This window comes from Saccostrea cucullata, unplaced genomic scaffold (assembly GCF_032062105.1).
Source record: "Saccostrea cucullata isolate Sc308-1 unplaced genomic scaffold, CSIRO_AGI_Scuc_v1 ctg138, whole genome shotgun sequence".
Classification (NCBI taxonomy): Eukaryota; Metazoa; Mollusca; class Bivalvia; order Ostreida; family Ostreidae; genus Saccostrea; species Saccostrea cuccullata.
In genome coordinates, this window is record NW_026935400.1 from 251,192 (window position 1) to 268,634 (window position 17,443).

Below are 17,443 nucleotides of genomic sequence, written 5' to 3' on the forward strand. Positions count from 1 at the left end.
AACAATAAGCATACAAAACGTCAGTCAGCATTTGACTTATGAATTATTATGAATATTATGTCCGAATGCTTGGTTTAGGGAATCGCTTAAAGTGTTAACTGACAAGATGTGTTTCAGACCGATTTTAAGGCTAAATTAGATATACGTATACGTTTTCAATAACATCTTAAAACTAATTTTTTTTTTATAATATCCAATGAAGCGAAATTTGACAACAATAGACAAAGTTCTGAAGCTTAAAAGTTAAGTTCAAATCTATATATTTATTGGATATTTCTTTTGCTTGAGTGGCACTGCAATTTACAAGTAAATCCCATTGAAAAGTGGTTAAACTTATTAGACCTCGAAAATCTCTCGTTAAAATGACATATCTCTAAATACATCAGGTAGACTTTCCATTACAAATATTCTTTTTTTTTAAAATCATACACGATTATCCTATTTCTAGTTTAAATTTGATGTTTGGCTCTTTGCCAAATATTTCAAATAATACAGCTAGACTTGATGTCGCATGACAGGGTAGCAGAAAAAGGTGTTTGATTTTGAATTTTGCAAACATTTGATCAGACCGGACCGTAAGTATGTCAAATATAACAATGCAGGATTTATGGAAGAAAATGTTACATTTTAAGAGAATGTAGTGGAAGACAGTTCTTCATTACTGACAGCAGATTTAATGTTTTAAATGCAAGATTGGAGCTTACGTCCTTTCATTCTTATTAATATGAGAACTAGCAACAGAGTATGTAGCGAACCTGAGCTAAACTCGCCTTCAGAACCAAAAACCCCCGTTTACGCAAATTTGTTATGGGGAATGTGTTGTTTAAAAATGGAAGATAAGAGTTTCTGATTTCTTTGTCGGGAAGATGTAATTTTTAATTTGTGAAATAAAATATGCTAGTATGGAGATAACGAAAAGCATTCACTCTCAAAAGTCCATTCAACAATACAAATTCTGGAGCAGAGCAAACACTTACTTCTAAAGGATCAAAAGTGGGATAAGGTGCCATGGAGGAGTGAGCATCCTTTGCCGACAAGACGGCCGTGTGTTCCTTGTCATGGTCGGGGAAAAACGGAAACTTATATCGACAATTAAGTGTGTAAATAATAGTCTAACAATTAGTATGACAAACATCAGTCAGAATTTGACTTAATGATAAATTCCATATACTGACAAGGTCATTGTATGCATCACAGAACTAACGAAATGATGACTAATAGACTAGAATGCTTATATTATTTATTTATCAATTTGTTTGTAAATAACTGCCCTACTTCGTTTTAGAAATTGTTCATGAGTAGAACACGCTCTAGTAAATCAAGTCATCTGAGAAATATGAACTTCGTATGCAGGTTATGTAGGAATATTGCTGCTTAAGTAAGGGTAGTTGACTATTGAAAAGTTAAAATCACCACTTTTTTAATAAAGCTTGGTTGTAGGAATACATTAAGTCTTTTTCTAGAAAAATATCCAGATATGAAACAGATGTGTCAGGCTATGTGGTATGGAAGGTTAACTTTGTCTTCTTAGACGTGGAATTATCTAGTCCAATGAATTTGAAAGGATACAACTTTTGAGCTGTATATTTCTGTTTGTTATCTCCATGTTTCATGCTTCACTAGATTTGTTAAGGAAAATCTCATAAATATTTATTAGGGAAAAACATCAGATTTCCATGTACCCCCTGGAAAGTAAAAGGGTTAAGTATGGTAGCAGCCGAATATATACACCAACCCAATTTATTTAAAAAATATCAAAGCAATCGTAAAATCGGTGTATTTTGTTTCATTTTATATCTTATACCGAGGATTTTATAAATAAGTAAAGCCTAAATCGTAGTGCAGGATACATGTGAATTTGATAAATAGACAGTCGTTTTCGGGGTTTTCCAAACCAGAATGTACATTAAAATATATAAAATTGGGGAAACGCGGAAGTTAATTAATTTCGTGGCCATCCTATTACATTTCTGTATGTTAGCATTTAACATCAATACTCATGTAGAAAGATTGATGACAACATACGTTATAAAATGAACAACTGTGTCATTCTAAAAGACCCCGATAATAAAGACTAAAAAGATAATTTTCTACCAATCTTTATGTTGCTTAATCTTGTTTAGCTTACCCTGAAATTATGTCGCATTAGAATCCATAGGGTTTAATCACAGCGTTTAAAATCACAATAACATGTATACGAAGTAAAAAGGCATATATTAAAGAATCATATTGCACTAAATACATGTAGAATATTACGTATATACCATAACATTTTGACAAAGAAGGATATCCATTTTTATTCAAAATAAATCATGCTGCCTTTTAAAATGATGAAGTAATTATATTTTTAACTGGTCTTTTATTATAAAGTAAAAATTATTTGCAAAAAATGAAAACTACCTGGAATATATAAGTTAAGGTAACCTCTTTTTCGTATTTCACAAAAGAGAAGTTAAAGCTGTAAAAGAATTCAATGTTTAGAAAAAAAACTTTCCATGTACATTTATATTTCATTGTCTTCAATATATCAACATAGAAACAAAAGTAATACTAGAAACTACTTAATATATTTTTTGTAGATTAATTACATCAATGTTTTTATATTGGTAATAATCACTAAAAATATTATGTTTATGTTTAACATGCTCCTTGATCTGTAAAATGATGAATGAGGTCTGATCTTTCAGATAATGGGCGATGCGGACAACTTACCAAATGATTTAGAAAATAAGAGAGGGAGATGGGGAAGAAAGCTAGACTATATGCTTTCTATGGTTGGTTATTGTGTTGGTTTGGGGAACATCTGGAGATTTCCGTATCTTTGTATGAGAAACGGAGGAGGTAAGTTAAAATGGTCTTTTCAGAAGTGCTTGAGGACATGATCAACCTACTAAGTATAAACTCTTCGGCTCATGGATATTTAATTTGTAAAAAAAAATCCAAGAAATAACTATAAGTATTTTTTTTTACATAGTAAATTTTGGTATATGTATACAAGAAGAAAAATGAATTGTGAAGCAAATGAAAAATAAAATCGATCTATAAAACATCAGAAGGTGACCAGGTGCCATGGCGAAAAAAGTTCCTTGTCGACCAGTCACACACGCTGTGTGCTCCTTGTCAAGATCGGGAAACAGAACAGAAAATCATAGACCATTCAATGTGTAAAAATGGCTTGAGAATTACTAGTAGTATTAAAAACGCCTGTCAGCATTCGACCAAATAATATAATATTACATTTATTCGGACCCAAGAACGGCATCAGGCAGACAGTTTGGTTCCGACAAAACGCAGGAACTCTGTCAATAAATGTTTTGTTATACCTTTCATTTTATTTTATTGACATACATGTTTTTGTACTGTATTCTGTGATGTAACATAAGGTCTGTCAATGATTAACACTAACGAATGAAAATGATATTAAGCTCCGCCCATTCTGTGACGTAAGCGGTCCAACATTTCTCCGAGCGGTCCAACATCTCACTCAGCGGTCCAACATCGATTTTTTTATGCCTGCTCAGCAAAACATTAAAAATGGTAGTCTCAGTTTTCGTATAGATTTGTATAGGAACAAATTTTTAAAGGTATAACAATAGATTGTATTTGCTGACAAGGACATTGTGTCAGCCAAAGAACTTGCCAAATGACTAGTTTTAACGAGACTGTTGATATTCTTGTTTTATCAACTTGTTTGTTAAAAGCTTGTCTCGCTTTAGAAATAATTCGAGAGCATTTTTTGTATCGAACCAACTGATTCAACTGGAAGCCAAAAACCCCATATGTAGGTGATAAGAGTACATGTATATTGCTTTATAAATAAGAGAAGTTGGCGATAGAAAAGTTAAAGTGTTATGTCTAGAAGGGAAGTCATCTTGAACCAAGGTTACGCTATTTTCTCAAAGGTCAATGCAATATGCATGCACAAGATGTCAGATATTGATTCGCAAATGATGGTTTATTTATATTTTTTAAATGGATGAAAGTATTTATACTCATTCATTTATGTAAATAGATCTAATAAATACTGATTATCATAGCATCATACTTGAATAAAACTGCATATACATGATATTGCAGGTGCTTTTCTGATTCCCTTTATATTTTTCCTCCTGGTTGCTGGTCTTCCTTTGTATTTTCTCGAGGTCTCTGTAGGACAATTCACAGGAAAGAGCTGTTTTCATGTGTGGTCGGCTTGTCCAATTTTTGAAGGTGAATTTTCCCTTTTTTAAAAAAAGAAAAAAGAAAACAAAGAACATGTAAATCAAAATGAAATTAGAAAGACATTACCTTGAGTTGCAAATAAACGTTGACGTGTAGTATACGCCATTGCTAAAAATCAAAATATCAATTATATAAAAAAAAGTATATTTATTTGATATATATTTACTTGATATTTACGAAGGAGTTGGAGTGGGAATGTTCGTTGTTCTCTTTGTTTTAACCCTGTACTACAATATCATCATTACCTGGACCGTTTTCTATCTCGGAAGTTCGTTCTTCTCGCCTCTACCATGGGCAGATTGCAAGAACGATTGGAACACTCTAGAATGTTTCCATGACGTTTCACAAATATCTTCACGGCATGCTACAAATGGAACAACGGACGCTGTGTTCGAAAAGTCAGTCTTGTCAACAACTAGTTATTCCATCACATATCACAACAACCTTACTACATCTGTTGTTGAGAATATGACAAAAGAAACAACACTTGGCTCAACAAGTGAAGAGGAATTTTGGTTGTAAGTGACAATTAAAATAATTGATCGTTGTTAAACCACTATTAAATATTGTACAGTGAGTTGTTGGAATTTTTCCAAATTAAAACATTGCTTATTATTGTTACATGCACTTGGTAACGTTCTACTAAAATCCATAAAAACAGAAAGGTATAAATGTTTTACGTAAAGAAGTACATCGTAATCAAACTTATTTATGCAGTAACCGTGTTCTCGATTTGTCGGAGGGACTTCTTGATTTTGGCGGTTTGAACTGGCGCCTTACAATTTGCTTCCTCGTGTCATGGATCGTGGTTTGTTTGTGTGCAATAAAAGGAATAAAATCTCTTGGCAAGGTACTTGAAGACAAATACATTGACTGAAATTGTTTTTTTTAACTTTCAATCACTTTTTAACGGGAAAAAGGAATCCTTTGGTTTGATATCCCACATATTTATACAGTAATGAGGAAAAACTACTTATTTTAGGTTGTTTATATCACAGCGACCTTACCATATTTGTTATTGACCGTAATCCTCATTAAAGGCCTTACTCTTCCTGGGTCAACTGATGGCATCCTTTTCTATATCAGACCAGACTTTGATAAACTAGCCAGTGTTCAAGTAAGCACACAGTATAAAAAGAACCCAAAACTAGAGTTTGCATATAATTTTAAGCTTTTCTCATTTAAAGAAGTTTTTATATTCGTATACACGTAACTCTTGTATCAATTATTACCTCATAGCTATAAACCTTTGAGTAAAACAATGATTTTTTCATAGGTATGGTTAGAAGCCGGACTCCAAGTCTTCTATTCCTTAGGACCCGGATGGGGACCTCTTTTTACAATGGCTAGCTTCAACAAATTCAACAATAACTGCTATAGGTTAATAGAACTAGCTTTTGAGTATAAATTTAGGGGAAAGTGTAAATTTTGTATCTGGAGAAAACCATTGTAAACCTGTTCCACAACAGTGCAATATACAGATTGGGTATTTTAAAATACACAAAAAATGTTTCATAATTATCTACAGAGAACTGTATTCGCTTATATTTAGGCTCTTGTCAAGTAATGTATCTGGTGCTAGATTATTTGATCCTGGAGAATATTGTTTCTGTTCTCAGAAGTTAATCATTATATTTTTAAACGTATATCAACCAGTCAGGTTAGACATTGAAATGACGTTTAATATATACAATGTTGAAAGATATGGTTTTATATAAAATACAACTCATTTACTATCGATAGTTTAGAAATTTTAAACTGTATTCATATTAACTCATAATAAATTTACATTTTAGAGATTCAATAATTTTAACTCTGGTCAGTGAAGGAACAAGTATATTCGGGGGGTTTGCCATTTTCACCATTGTTGGTTACATGGCACATGTGGCGGGTAAACAAGTGGATGAAGTGGTGCAGGCAGGTAGGAACAAAATCCCCCCTCCCTCTCTCTCCTCCCCCCTCTCTCTCTCTCTTGAGCAAAGCAAAATACCGTATAAGTAGAATTTTTAGCGAGAATTTAATATTGGCATTATTAGCGAGGGTGCCGAGATCGCTAAAATTAAATATCGCTAAAAATTAATTTCGTTTTATTTGTAATAGCTTCTTTAATGTGCGCTAGAAATAAATTACCAGTTTTTAAGGACAAATCGCTAAAATTGCGTCTCGCTAAAATTTCCTCTTATGTATACGGTATAAGTACCAACAAATACAAACATTAAAACCAGAAAAAAGGGCAAAGAGCAACTTTAAATCTCTTGCTAACATTCTTCAATACCATTCAAAGAACAAATTAAGTAGTATATAAGTAAAGTAATGGCATATCTAACTTTCGATATCTATCTCTAAATCATAATGTGCATTCACTGTGTTAAAACGATACGCCATATTGGAGGTCAACAAGTCCAGATGTCATTATTATTCAACCAGTTTAAACTTGACACAATATAGTTACGATACAAAAGTTTTTCTTTTTTACGAACATATGTCAATAAAAGTTACTTTGATGAATAAGTTTAGAATTTTAAAATTAATTACTATTGCCATTATACATGTATTTCAGTTTAAAGCCCGTTAGCCAAAAGGGAAATTATCTGGTACATGTATAGTTTTACTTCAGAGATGGCGAACAAAAAAAAAAATACCTCTGGGGTGGAAAACGTTATACAAAACCCATCTCTTCATAAATCATCAATTTAATATTGCAATATAAAATAATCACTGAATCTGTTACTAACACATAGAAACCAATATTTCCAAACTAAACTAATTTATTTCGGATTTCACATTAGGTCCTGGACTGGCTTTTCTTGTGTACCCAGAAGCTCTCTCGCTACTTCCTTTACCAAATCTCTGGGCTGCCTTGTTCTTCTTAACATTGTTTACTGTTGGATTAGATAGCCAGGTACTGTATCCGAAATAAGCAAAATGCGCATTTCAGGTATTTCCAAAGACCTTGTTTTATTAAAAATTATTTTACCATTTTCAAAACTTAAGATGGTCTCCCTTACATTCATAACGAATTTTAAATTCAAATAATTTTTCATTTTCTTCGTTAAATGTAAAACATATTTGAATATATTATGCATCGTTGTAAGATAAGGTATTTGTATACTAGTATACTTGAACACAGATAGTTGGATCTCCTGTATGGCCTATCGCTAGGATATTGCACTTGTCGTTGCAACATTGTTCTTTTCATTGAATATATATACAGATAATTTACTATCTGTTAGTATTTCTACAAGAACACATTTGTCTAATTTAATTTTATAAACACCAAGGCTAATGTTTTTTCATTAGTTCTTTTATTATATTCTTAATTTATTAACACAGTTCGCGACCCTTGAAACGTGCTTGACCGCCATCAGCGATATTTTTCCTCGCATGCGGAATCACAAGCCACTCTTGTCAATGGTTTCGTGTCTGTTTTTCTTTCTGGTTGGATTAATTCTATGCACAGGGGTAAGCTTTCTAATTATACTGAATCATACGGCTGGAATAAAAATCACGGAAAAAATTAAATAGTTAGATCAACGTTAACTTTGTAATGAATTTTACCTCTGCCGGACTATTATATATAAAAAGCCTCATTCAAGTGAAATTATAATACATGTAACTGTTTAATTTTTCTTTCAGTGTGGAATCTACATATTTCAGTTGTTAGACTGGTACATTGCAGTCCTTTGCTTGCCTCTCTTTGGACTTATTGAGTGTTTAATTTTTGGCTGGATTTATGGTAATTGCCTTCTAACAACTTCTAAAGCAGGGTTTATTTGACTCTTCTTGTCTCAAAATTGAACTTTTTCAATAAAGGGCTGCAAAATTATATCTGCAAGTCATTTCAGATTTTTTAAAAACATTTTAGTGAAAAAGAGCAAATTTTATTGGGACAGGGTCCTTACAGGACTTAGATGCAAGGGTTATTAATGCAATGACACAAGGATAAAGCCGTGATGAGTAAATGATTTGTATTTAATTACTAGTACCTTGCATATTAGGGGCAGATAACTTGTCACGTGATATAGAAATGATGATTGGAAGAGGTGTACCAATTTACATGAGGATTTTATGGTGTGTCATAACGCCCCTTCTGTTAGTGGTGAGTTTTTCCCCGATCTTTCACATTATACTTGGCTAACTCTGCAATTTAAGTTATAATGTATAAATCTAAAGAAAATAAAAAAAAATTATTATTAAAAAAATGTTGAATGGAGATTATATAAACGGGGCTATCTTTCATAGTTTATTTTTCTGAAATTAACATTGATAAAATATTTATTTAAAATATCTGAATCTTTTACAGATACTTTTAGCATTTTCTATAAGTACGTATCGCCCACCAATGGTTGGTTCTTACACGTATCCCATGTACGGTAGGGCTATTGGCTGGACCATAGCCTTCCTTCCCATAATCCCTTTACCAATCTGTGCAATACGTGCCATAAGACGGTCTAAAGGTGAAACTATATGTGAGGTAATGTTAGCATGCTCTGCTTATTTGATTTAATTCCTTTAAAATTCTAAAAGAGCAGATCGACCAAAAAATGTATGAAAAATGTAATGTTTTTAAAAAGCTTTAATGATTTTAAAATTTATGTTTGTATTTTTTTTTTATTACGTTTTTTTTTTTTTTTACAGAAAATATGTTCATCCTTTAAACCTTCAGAGAGATGGAGACCAGTCTCTAAATCGGAGAAATACAGAATTGAAAACAGAACTGAAGACTTTAAATCTACCATTCTCAGAAACATATTTGGGAAAAAAGTTTAGACCAAGGAACCTTATAGCTTCTGTCTCAAAACCTAAGAGAGATTTTATTTTTTGCTCCAAATATAGTTTAACATTCAAATTAGGTTATAAATTATTATTATAATGATAAAATCCGTCATAAAAATAAACTTTATGTTAATGACATTTAATTTTACCGTTTACATTTGAAAATCCAAGGGTTGTCTGAGAAAAAACGCAAAATTTTTAAATGTTTCATAAACTGTTTTATTTTTTTAAGCTTTTATACATCCGGCATAATTATCCAAAGTGAATGGAAAACAAAAAGGTTTAAATGAATTTTACCAATGCATTACATAAATCTTGTATAGAAAATACTGCAAAATTAAATATATGTGTGTGTGAATGTATACATGTAGCTTTATTAAATAAATGTCATTAAACGGCCTTGTTTTTCAATGTATCTATTAGAAGAAAAGTGCATGATAAAACGTTCAAATAAGCAAAAGTGGGTGAAAAAAACCTAAAATGTAATGATATAGTCACAAAAAATTATGATAACTTTCATCACATTCACCTAATTAGTGTACTCAGTTCTACTCATATGGTTAGGTCTTCTGACAATTATCTGTTAAAAAATATAATCAGCTAATATTAAGTACTAGAAGCTTACACCCCAATTAGCTTTTGCTGAAACAATAATTGTCATTATAAGTAAAAAATAAATCGTTTACATTTTCATTATATAAAGATTATCTTAAAATTGAGGGGCGAAACTTGAAAAATGTAAAAAAACAAAAAACAAAAAAAAAACAAAAACAAAAACAAAAAAACAAAAAACAAAACTGTGAATAAAGACAATCATCGAGTTTCTGTCCTTGTAGGATAACGTGTAACATGATCGCTGTGTTCATCCATAATATTATGTACAATTGTTTCTTATATATTTGTCAGGAGACTTTACCATGCGGGTAGAATTAAGATTTTTTCCAAAATTCAAGTGATCATCTTTACTGTGATCAAATACTAGTATGAAGACAAGAGATAGTTAAATTATGCTTAAAAGTCCATTAATGCAATATATAAATCAGAAGCAGAGGAACACAGATCTCTAAAACACCAAAGGTGGGATCAGTGCCATAGAGAAGAAAGCATCCACTGTGTAGGAGTTATACCCGTCGTGTGCTCATTGACAAGATCGAATGATAGGAAATATCCGTAGACAATAAATAAGGGTCTGAGGAATTAAAAAAAAACCAGCAAAAGGGCTTATCACAATGAATAAAAATTTGAAATATGAAAGCCATCGAACTAACTTTTCAAACGGTATTGCCAAGAGTGCAGTTTTGCAAGCTTGTCTTTTTTTTATTACAAGAAATAACTTACATTGCACCTTATACCACGTCTTATGTTTTTGAGGTCCCTGATTGTTCTTCTCTTGATTTGTATTGCTGAGAACTTTTGAGCCTGAATACTGTTCGTTATCTCCATATATTTCATCATTAACAATGAAAGTTCTAGCCAGAAACGATGAAGTGATAAATGGGCAAGTTTAAAGTTTGGAAATTTTTTGCACAAATACGTCAGATTCCATGGTCAAAGTAAAATATATTGGTAATACTGAAAGAAAGGGTTTGCCACAATGCATAACATACGTGAATATATTATGAAAGCTCTACTCGACAATAATGAATATCCTATCTCCAAACAATCAAAAGTTTATAGAGAAGGTTTTTAAGGTTTTGGTCATTCCGATTGACAGACGGATAAAGCAAAAACTACATGCCTCCAAATTTTCAATTAAAAGGGCATAATATCAATTTAGTTGGATTCGCTTATGAACAATCAAAAAATTGCTTAACAATAACTTGTAAAAATGTTTCTTATTTTAAATTTTCAAATGATTTTGAGAAATAGCACGAATGAATTTTTAGGTCACCTGAGTAAACTCAGGTGACCTATTGCTATCTGTTTTTGTCCGTCGTCGTGCGTCGTTCGTTAACATCTGAGCATTTTAAGCTTCTTCTCTGAAACCACTGAACCAATTTCAACCAAATTTGGAATATAGCATCTATGGGTTAAGGGAAACAAAATTTGTGAATTTCATGGTCCCTGCCCCCCTGGGGCCTGGGAGTGGGGCAAAAACCACTAAAATTAGTGCATTCTTTAAAAATCTTCTTCTTTACTCCTGGACATCAAGCAGTCAAACTGTTGGTATGATTGTAATTAGCATTGAGTCCTCTACCAAAATTGTGAAATTCATGGCCCCAGGTTCAGGGATTCTGGTGCTAGGGAAGGGCTAAACAGGTTATATAGTGAAAATGCATTATTTCTTTCAAATTCTTCTTTTCTGCTCCAAGGCATAAAATAAACTGACCAACTACATAGGTAAGTTGAAAATGACCGCCTTTTCCAAAATTGTGAATTTCAAGGCCCCCAGGGTCAGGGGTTCTAGTGCTAGGGCGGGGCTATATAGATTATATAGTGAAAATGCATAAATTCTTTGAAATTCTTCTTTTCTGTTTGTGGGCATTAAATAAACTAACCAAGTGCATAGTTATGTTGAATAAGACTGCCTTTTTTCAAATTGTGAATCTAATGACCCCAGGGTTATAGTGGTAGGGAGGGGCTATATAGATTATATAGTGAAAATGCAAAAATTCTTTGAAATTCTTCTTCTCTCTTCATGGGCAATAAATAAACTAACCAAGTGCATAGTTATGTTGAATGAGGCTGCCTCTTCCAAAATTGTGAATTTCATGGCCCCAGGGTCAGGGGTTCTAGTGCTTGGACGGGGCTATATAGATTATATAGTAAAAAATGAATTATTTCTTTGAAAATCTTCTTTGCTCCTGAGTATTTAATAAACTAACCAAGAACGTAGTTATGTTGAATAAGGCTACCTCTTCCAAAATTGTGAATTTCATGGCCCTTGGGTTGGGGGTTCTGGTGTTAGGGCGGAACTTTATTAATTATATAGTGAAAATGCGTAAATTCTTTAAAACTCTTCTTTTCTGCACCTGGATATTTAACCAATGAACTATGTACATAGTTATGAGGAGGAAGGATGCCTCTTTGAGAATTTTGAATTTCAGGGTCCCTGGGTTAGGGCTTCTTGTGTTAGGGCGGGGCTCTAATGTTTATATAGTGAAAATGCATGGATTCTTTGAAAATTTTTAAAATCTTTGTTGTTGGGTATAATGCCAATGATCTTAGTATATATCTATGACAAAAAAACCTGCTTCTTCCAAAAATGGTTAATTTCCTGGCCCCTGGGACAGAGGTACTTGGGGGGAGGGTAGCATAGTCTGGAATAATTTAATGCTTTGAAATCTGCTCCTCGGTATTAATCAACAGCATGATGAAATAAAATTTTTAAAAATTCCAAAATTTTGAAAGATGGGGCCCTAGCGTCAGTGGTTCCTGTGGGATGGGGATCTCAACTGTGGACCCGCCCTAGCACAAGAAGCCCTGACCCAGGGGCCCTGAAATTCACTAAAAGTGGAAATGCATTTTCTCTTTCTTACTCTGATCTACCTCTGGGTATTAAGTAACCAAAATAAGCATGCTGAGTGTTTAATTATGATAAGCAATGGTGCCTCTTCCAAAATTGTGAATTTCATTGCCTCTGGTTTAAAACATGAATCAAATTCAATTGTTGGAAAGTTGTTGCATGATATTCAGGTGACCTATAAGGCCCATGGGCTCTTGTTAAAGATACAAACGGTTTTATTAGCTCACCTGAGCTGAAAGCTCAAGTGAGATTTTCTGATCACATTTTGTCCGGCGTCCGTCTGTCTGTCCGTCTGTCCGTCTGTCTGTCTGTCTGTCCGTCTGTCTGTCTGTCTGTCCGTCTGTCTGTAAACTTTTCACATTTTCGACTTCTTCTCAAGAACCGCTGGGCCAATTTCAACCAAACTTGCCACAAAGTATCCTTGGGTAAAGGGGATTCAGGTTTGTTCAAATAAAGGGCCACGCCCTCATTCAAGGGGAGATAATTGGGAATTAAAGAAAATTTGGTGGCATATTTAAAAAATCTTCTTCTCAAGAACCACTGTGCCAGGAAAGATGAAACTTATAGGAAAACATCCTCAGGTAGTGTATATTCAAGTTTGTTCAAATCATGACCCCCGGGGGTAGGGCGGGGACAAAATGGCCGACCAAAGTTTTATATAGAAATATATAGGAAAATTCTTTAAAAATCTTCTTCTCAAGAATGACAAAGCCATAATTCATCATATTTATGTGGAAGCATGCTCAGGTAGTGTAGATTCAAGTTTGTTCAAATCATGACCCCCGGGGGTAGGGCGGGGCCAAAATGGCCGACCAAAGTTTAACATAGAAATATATAGGAAAATTCTTTAAAAATAATCTTCTCAAGAATGTTAAAGCCATAATTCATCATATTTATATGGAAGCATGCTCAAGTAGTGTAGATTCAATTTTGTTCAAATCATGACCCCCAGGGGTAGGGCAGGGCCAAAATGGCCGACCAAAGTTTTTAAAGATATATATAGGAAAATTCTTTAACAATCATTTTCTAAAAAATAGCAAATCCATGATTGGTCATGGGACTACTTTTGGATTTAAACTTTACAATAAAAAGCTATTTTGTACTTTTTCCTACCCTTAGTGCTCAGGTGAGCGATGTGGCCCATGGGCCTCTTGTTTTATTTTATCTTTATTTTATTACTAAATTGACAACAAATTTTTCCGTTATTTCCCGATCAGGACAATGAGCACACGGCGGGTGAGACCGTTCCTTAGGGGATGCTTTTTCCTCCATAGAATCTGATCTCACATTTGATGTTTTGGAGCTCCGTGTTTGCTCTCCTCCGATTTTGTATTTTTTATGGACTTTTGATCTTAAATACTGTTCGTTATCTCCATATGTTTTATTAATCTGTTTATAAGACCGACACGAAGACAGTGTGGTTATTGATAGATAGATTTATTATTTCCAAGACAGGTCCTTTTCAGACTTTACAAACAACAAGCATGTTTTTTTATATATAGAATTACAAGCACCGACAAGTTATGTGTATACTAGATAAGCTACAATGCATGTATTAGTACATGTTTATAGTATAACACTACGTATGAAAGGAATGTTGATAAATGAAATAGTACAGTCGTGTACCCTAATGCAAAGTTAAAAATTAATTCTATTAAACTAATTCTATAATCCCACGTAGCAAAAGATACCATGTGGCAAAAGAATGAACTATACTATTACAACACGAGGGTTGTCCCAGAAAAACGCGAATATTTTCAATATCTTTTGTTTTACTGAGACTGTAAAGTTAAAAAATTGCATACATCATTGTCAACATTTTTTGAATAATACTTAAAAAATTTAATGAAATATCTCTAAAAGTAACATATTTTTCTCAGGAAAACGAACCTTACAAATCAGCTGTCGGAGCACCACTGACAACGTCAAATTGTAGCTCGTAGTGTTTGTAAATTTGCTCTGGAAACTGTGCCTCTAATAAAATTCATTAAAGCAAAAATTCGGCACTGTATTTAATTTTCTTTCAATTACCAAGTTATACATCTAAAATACTAGTGTAACCAAAAGATTGCGAAGTTAATTCTTTTAATAGACAATTTCACAATTTCGATCATAAACCTAACTGATCGAATTGTTAAACAGAGGTTTTCACATAAGCCTTTGACGTTCTGTTGTTGTCTTTTCAGTTCGTCTTCATTTTTTTCTCTTCTATTGGATAACCAGTCAAGTCAACCTCACCATCAACTAGAGAAAAACCTGTTTCCCATAATCATGTGTGTGGTTTTTCCATCATTAACATATCTTTTCCCTGTGTACAGGAGTTTTATATCCTTCTCAACATAGTGTTTATTGACAATTTTATGTTCCACATTTCCGTCAAACGTCACCATTTTTGACAATGTTTAATTTAAAGTGCTTTGGTACATATCGTCATATATTTGTCATTAACTGTGTCAAATAAATGAATTTCTTAATAGGAGTACACCAAATAAAAGTGTATTTATGTAGGTAAATTTTATTACATTATATTTCCGTATAGTCTGATAATAAAAAAAACTTCATTGACAATGCTATATGTTATTTGAAATTACCTTGCGCCGACCATCGATATTTAACACCCTTCAAATGCTGTTTTTTAAGCATATGGCATCACATGCCTTTAATGTTTTGTCAAAATAACAAAAATATTTTCCAACAGCAAACAAAAAATATTAGTTTTGGTTGAATAATATTTGAAATATTCAAAAAGTTTGCGTTTTTCTGATACAACCTTCGTATATAAAGCTTTTATAAAATATATACCTGTAAATGTAATTAATAATATTATTCAGAGAAATGTTGTAATGTACGAAAATGTATATTATACATTATACATTATAAGCATTTAAGTATTTTATATGACTTGTCTAGCCATTTTACAAGCAGCTGAAAGCACTTCAAAATTTTCACCACAAAAACTAGTTTTCATTAATCAAATGCCGTTGTTAAATGAGCAAAACTGATATAAAGTCTTTGTATAATATTCATCATATTCTCTCTTTCTGTAACAAAATTTAAATGTTCAAAAAGTGTGTTTTTCATCTTCAAAAAAATTAATTGAGCATTTAGTACAAGTTTTTGATCTCTAGGAATGCCCAAATAACGCCCTCAATAAAATATACGTTGTTGTCTTGTTAACGCTTGTAATATTCCACATTGAATTAAGCAAGACAAAAAAAGTTAACGATATATGTTCCTGACATTTTTGATATCTTTAGACCATGAAATTCAACGGTTTGCATAAATTGTTCAAAGAGTACGCACAAGCACATACAACCCGGGGATACATTATTTATTTAAAGTCTGATTTAACGCGAAAACAAAATCTACCACGAAGCATCGTCAGAGCAGCATGGTTGAATCTTCTTCTGTCATTGTCATTGTCACCGAGGACCTCCCGACGATGCCGCGGATCTAAAGGAAAACAAATAACTCGTATCAATTACGCCAATAGAGCTCTTCATTGTAGGTTAAATTTAGTGAATTTGACGGTAACTGGCTGATGACAGGGACGTATTACAATGAAGCGCATTGAAGTGGTAAAATTTTCCGTTTGGATGAAACGTTCTGAATCATGTCTTGAACGTCAATTATAACATAATGACACTCCCATATTTTTTGAAATGAGAAAGAAATATTCGTCGCTATGATTTAAGATACCCCACTCTTCGCGACAAGCAACATGAGTTACACTGAAATGGAGCTTTAAAAAGATAAAAAGGGAGAGTTACCGCTTCTGTAAAACACAAATTGCAGCGAATATTTGCATATTTCTGAATTTATCATGTCTGTTGAATTTATCAGAACACATGTTTCGGTCGAACACATGTTTACTCGGTGTTTAGTTAGACTGTCAATTTGATTGGCTAATATATTTATGGAAAACCTGTTCTAAATGTATTCGAATAAACAAATTGACCGTTTTATCTATTTCTAAAGAGATGGGCGTGTCATCCTATGACAAACAACGTTCTAAAGATAGCTCAAAACGTTCCATTCGAACGGAAAATTTTATCACTTCAATGCGCTTCATTGTAGTATTAGATGCTTATACAAGTCCCTAATGAAAGGCTCGGGAAGTGTGGTCATTACAGTTCCAAATAAAAGTAAGTAATTGATAAGAACGAATGTTAAAAGGATTTTTTTTACAACCTGTAATGTAGAAAGCATTTAATAGAATAAAGTGAACATTCTCTCGTTCTTGCACTTAGACAATACAATTTAAGGGGGATGTCCGGCCACCTTTAGTACAGTAAGAGCAAAATGTAAACATTTCTTCAAATGGCTAAAATACATTATATTTTGATCAAAGAATGAGGGCGCTTTTGATTGGCATTCGGCAGGAATCTGGGCGTAATTGAAAAGCGAAAATTTTATCGACATGTCAGATAAAATTTTAACATTTTTGTAATTTAACGGGTTCCTGTGCAACAGGAAAGGAAACTATTTTCCCGAAATTGACCACTGATTTGCTAAAAAAAATGACTTGAAAATTGGCCAGATCAGACATTTGGTACAAAATGGTACATTTTTAAACACGTTTTTCTAAACTTTTGTCATGTTGTAAATTTTGAATTTACCGGGTGGCAGTAAACACAAAATTTACAACATGACAACATGTAAATTTTGTGTTTACTGCCACCCGGTAAATTCAAAATTTACAACATGACACTTTTTCTATCTCTGGGTCTTCTCTCCATGATTTTTAAAACGTTATTTGTGTGTATTTTAATTCAAAGAAACGAATACACTTTTTTTAAAAAATGGAGAGAAGACCCAGAGACCACAAAAAATGAACTTTTCCCAAAAAAATCCAAATGTGTGAATGTGGTGCTTCTTTGTCCTTTTAAAATCGTCTGGATATGTATAGAGGTGATAGCTCAGTAAGTTGGGCTACCTGTCCAGTGCACTCGAAGCGAAAAGTTTTTGGTTCGAGCCTGG

The 17,443-nt window shown here is 32.9% G+C and overlaps 1 protein-coding gene across 2 annotated transcripts; it reads left to right on the top strand.

The window, feature by feature from the left end:
- Window positions 1-526: 526 nt before the first annotated feature.
- Window positions 527-9,389, top strand: LOC134242689 (sodium- and chloride-dependent glycine transporter 2-like). 2 transcript variants are annotated; one of them, XM_062724792.1, is made up of 14 exons: window positions 527-575; window positions 2,688-2,841; window positions 4,078-4,209; window positions 4,403-4,739; window positions 4,939-5,071; window positions 5,204-5,338; window positions 5,498-5,601; window positions 6,018-6,142; window positions 7,011-7,123; window positions 7,555-7,683; window positions 7,858-7,957; window positions 8,220-8,320; window positions 8,525-8,695; window positions 8,860-9,389. In XM_062724792.1, the coding sequence occupies exons 2-14, from the start codon at window positions 2,691-2,693 to the stop codon at window positions 8,989-8,991; spliced, it is 1,863 nt and encodes a 620-aa protein (XP_062580776.1). In that variant the 5' UTR covers window positions 527-575; window positions 2,688-2,690; the 3' UTR covers window positions 8,992-9,389. The 2 variants fall into 2 exon arrangements, with proteins under 2 accessions (XP_062580776.1, XP_062580775.1); XM_062724791.1 differs by having other exon boundaries at window positions 573-742.
- The last annotated feature ends 8,054 nt before the right edge of the window (window positions 9,390-17,443 follow it).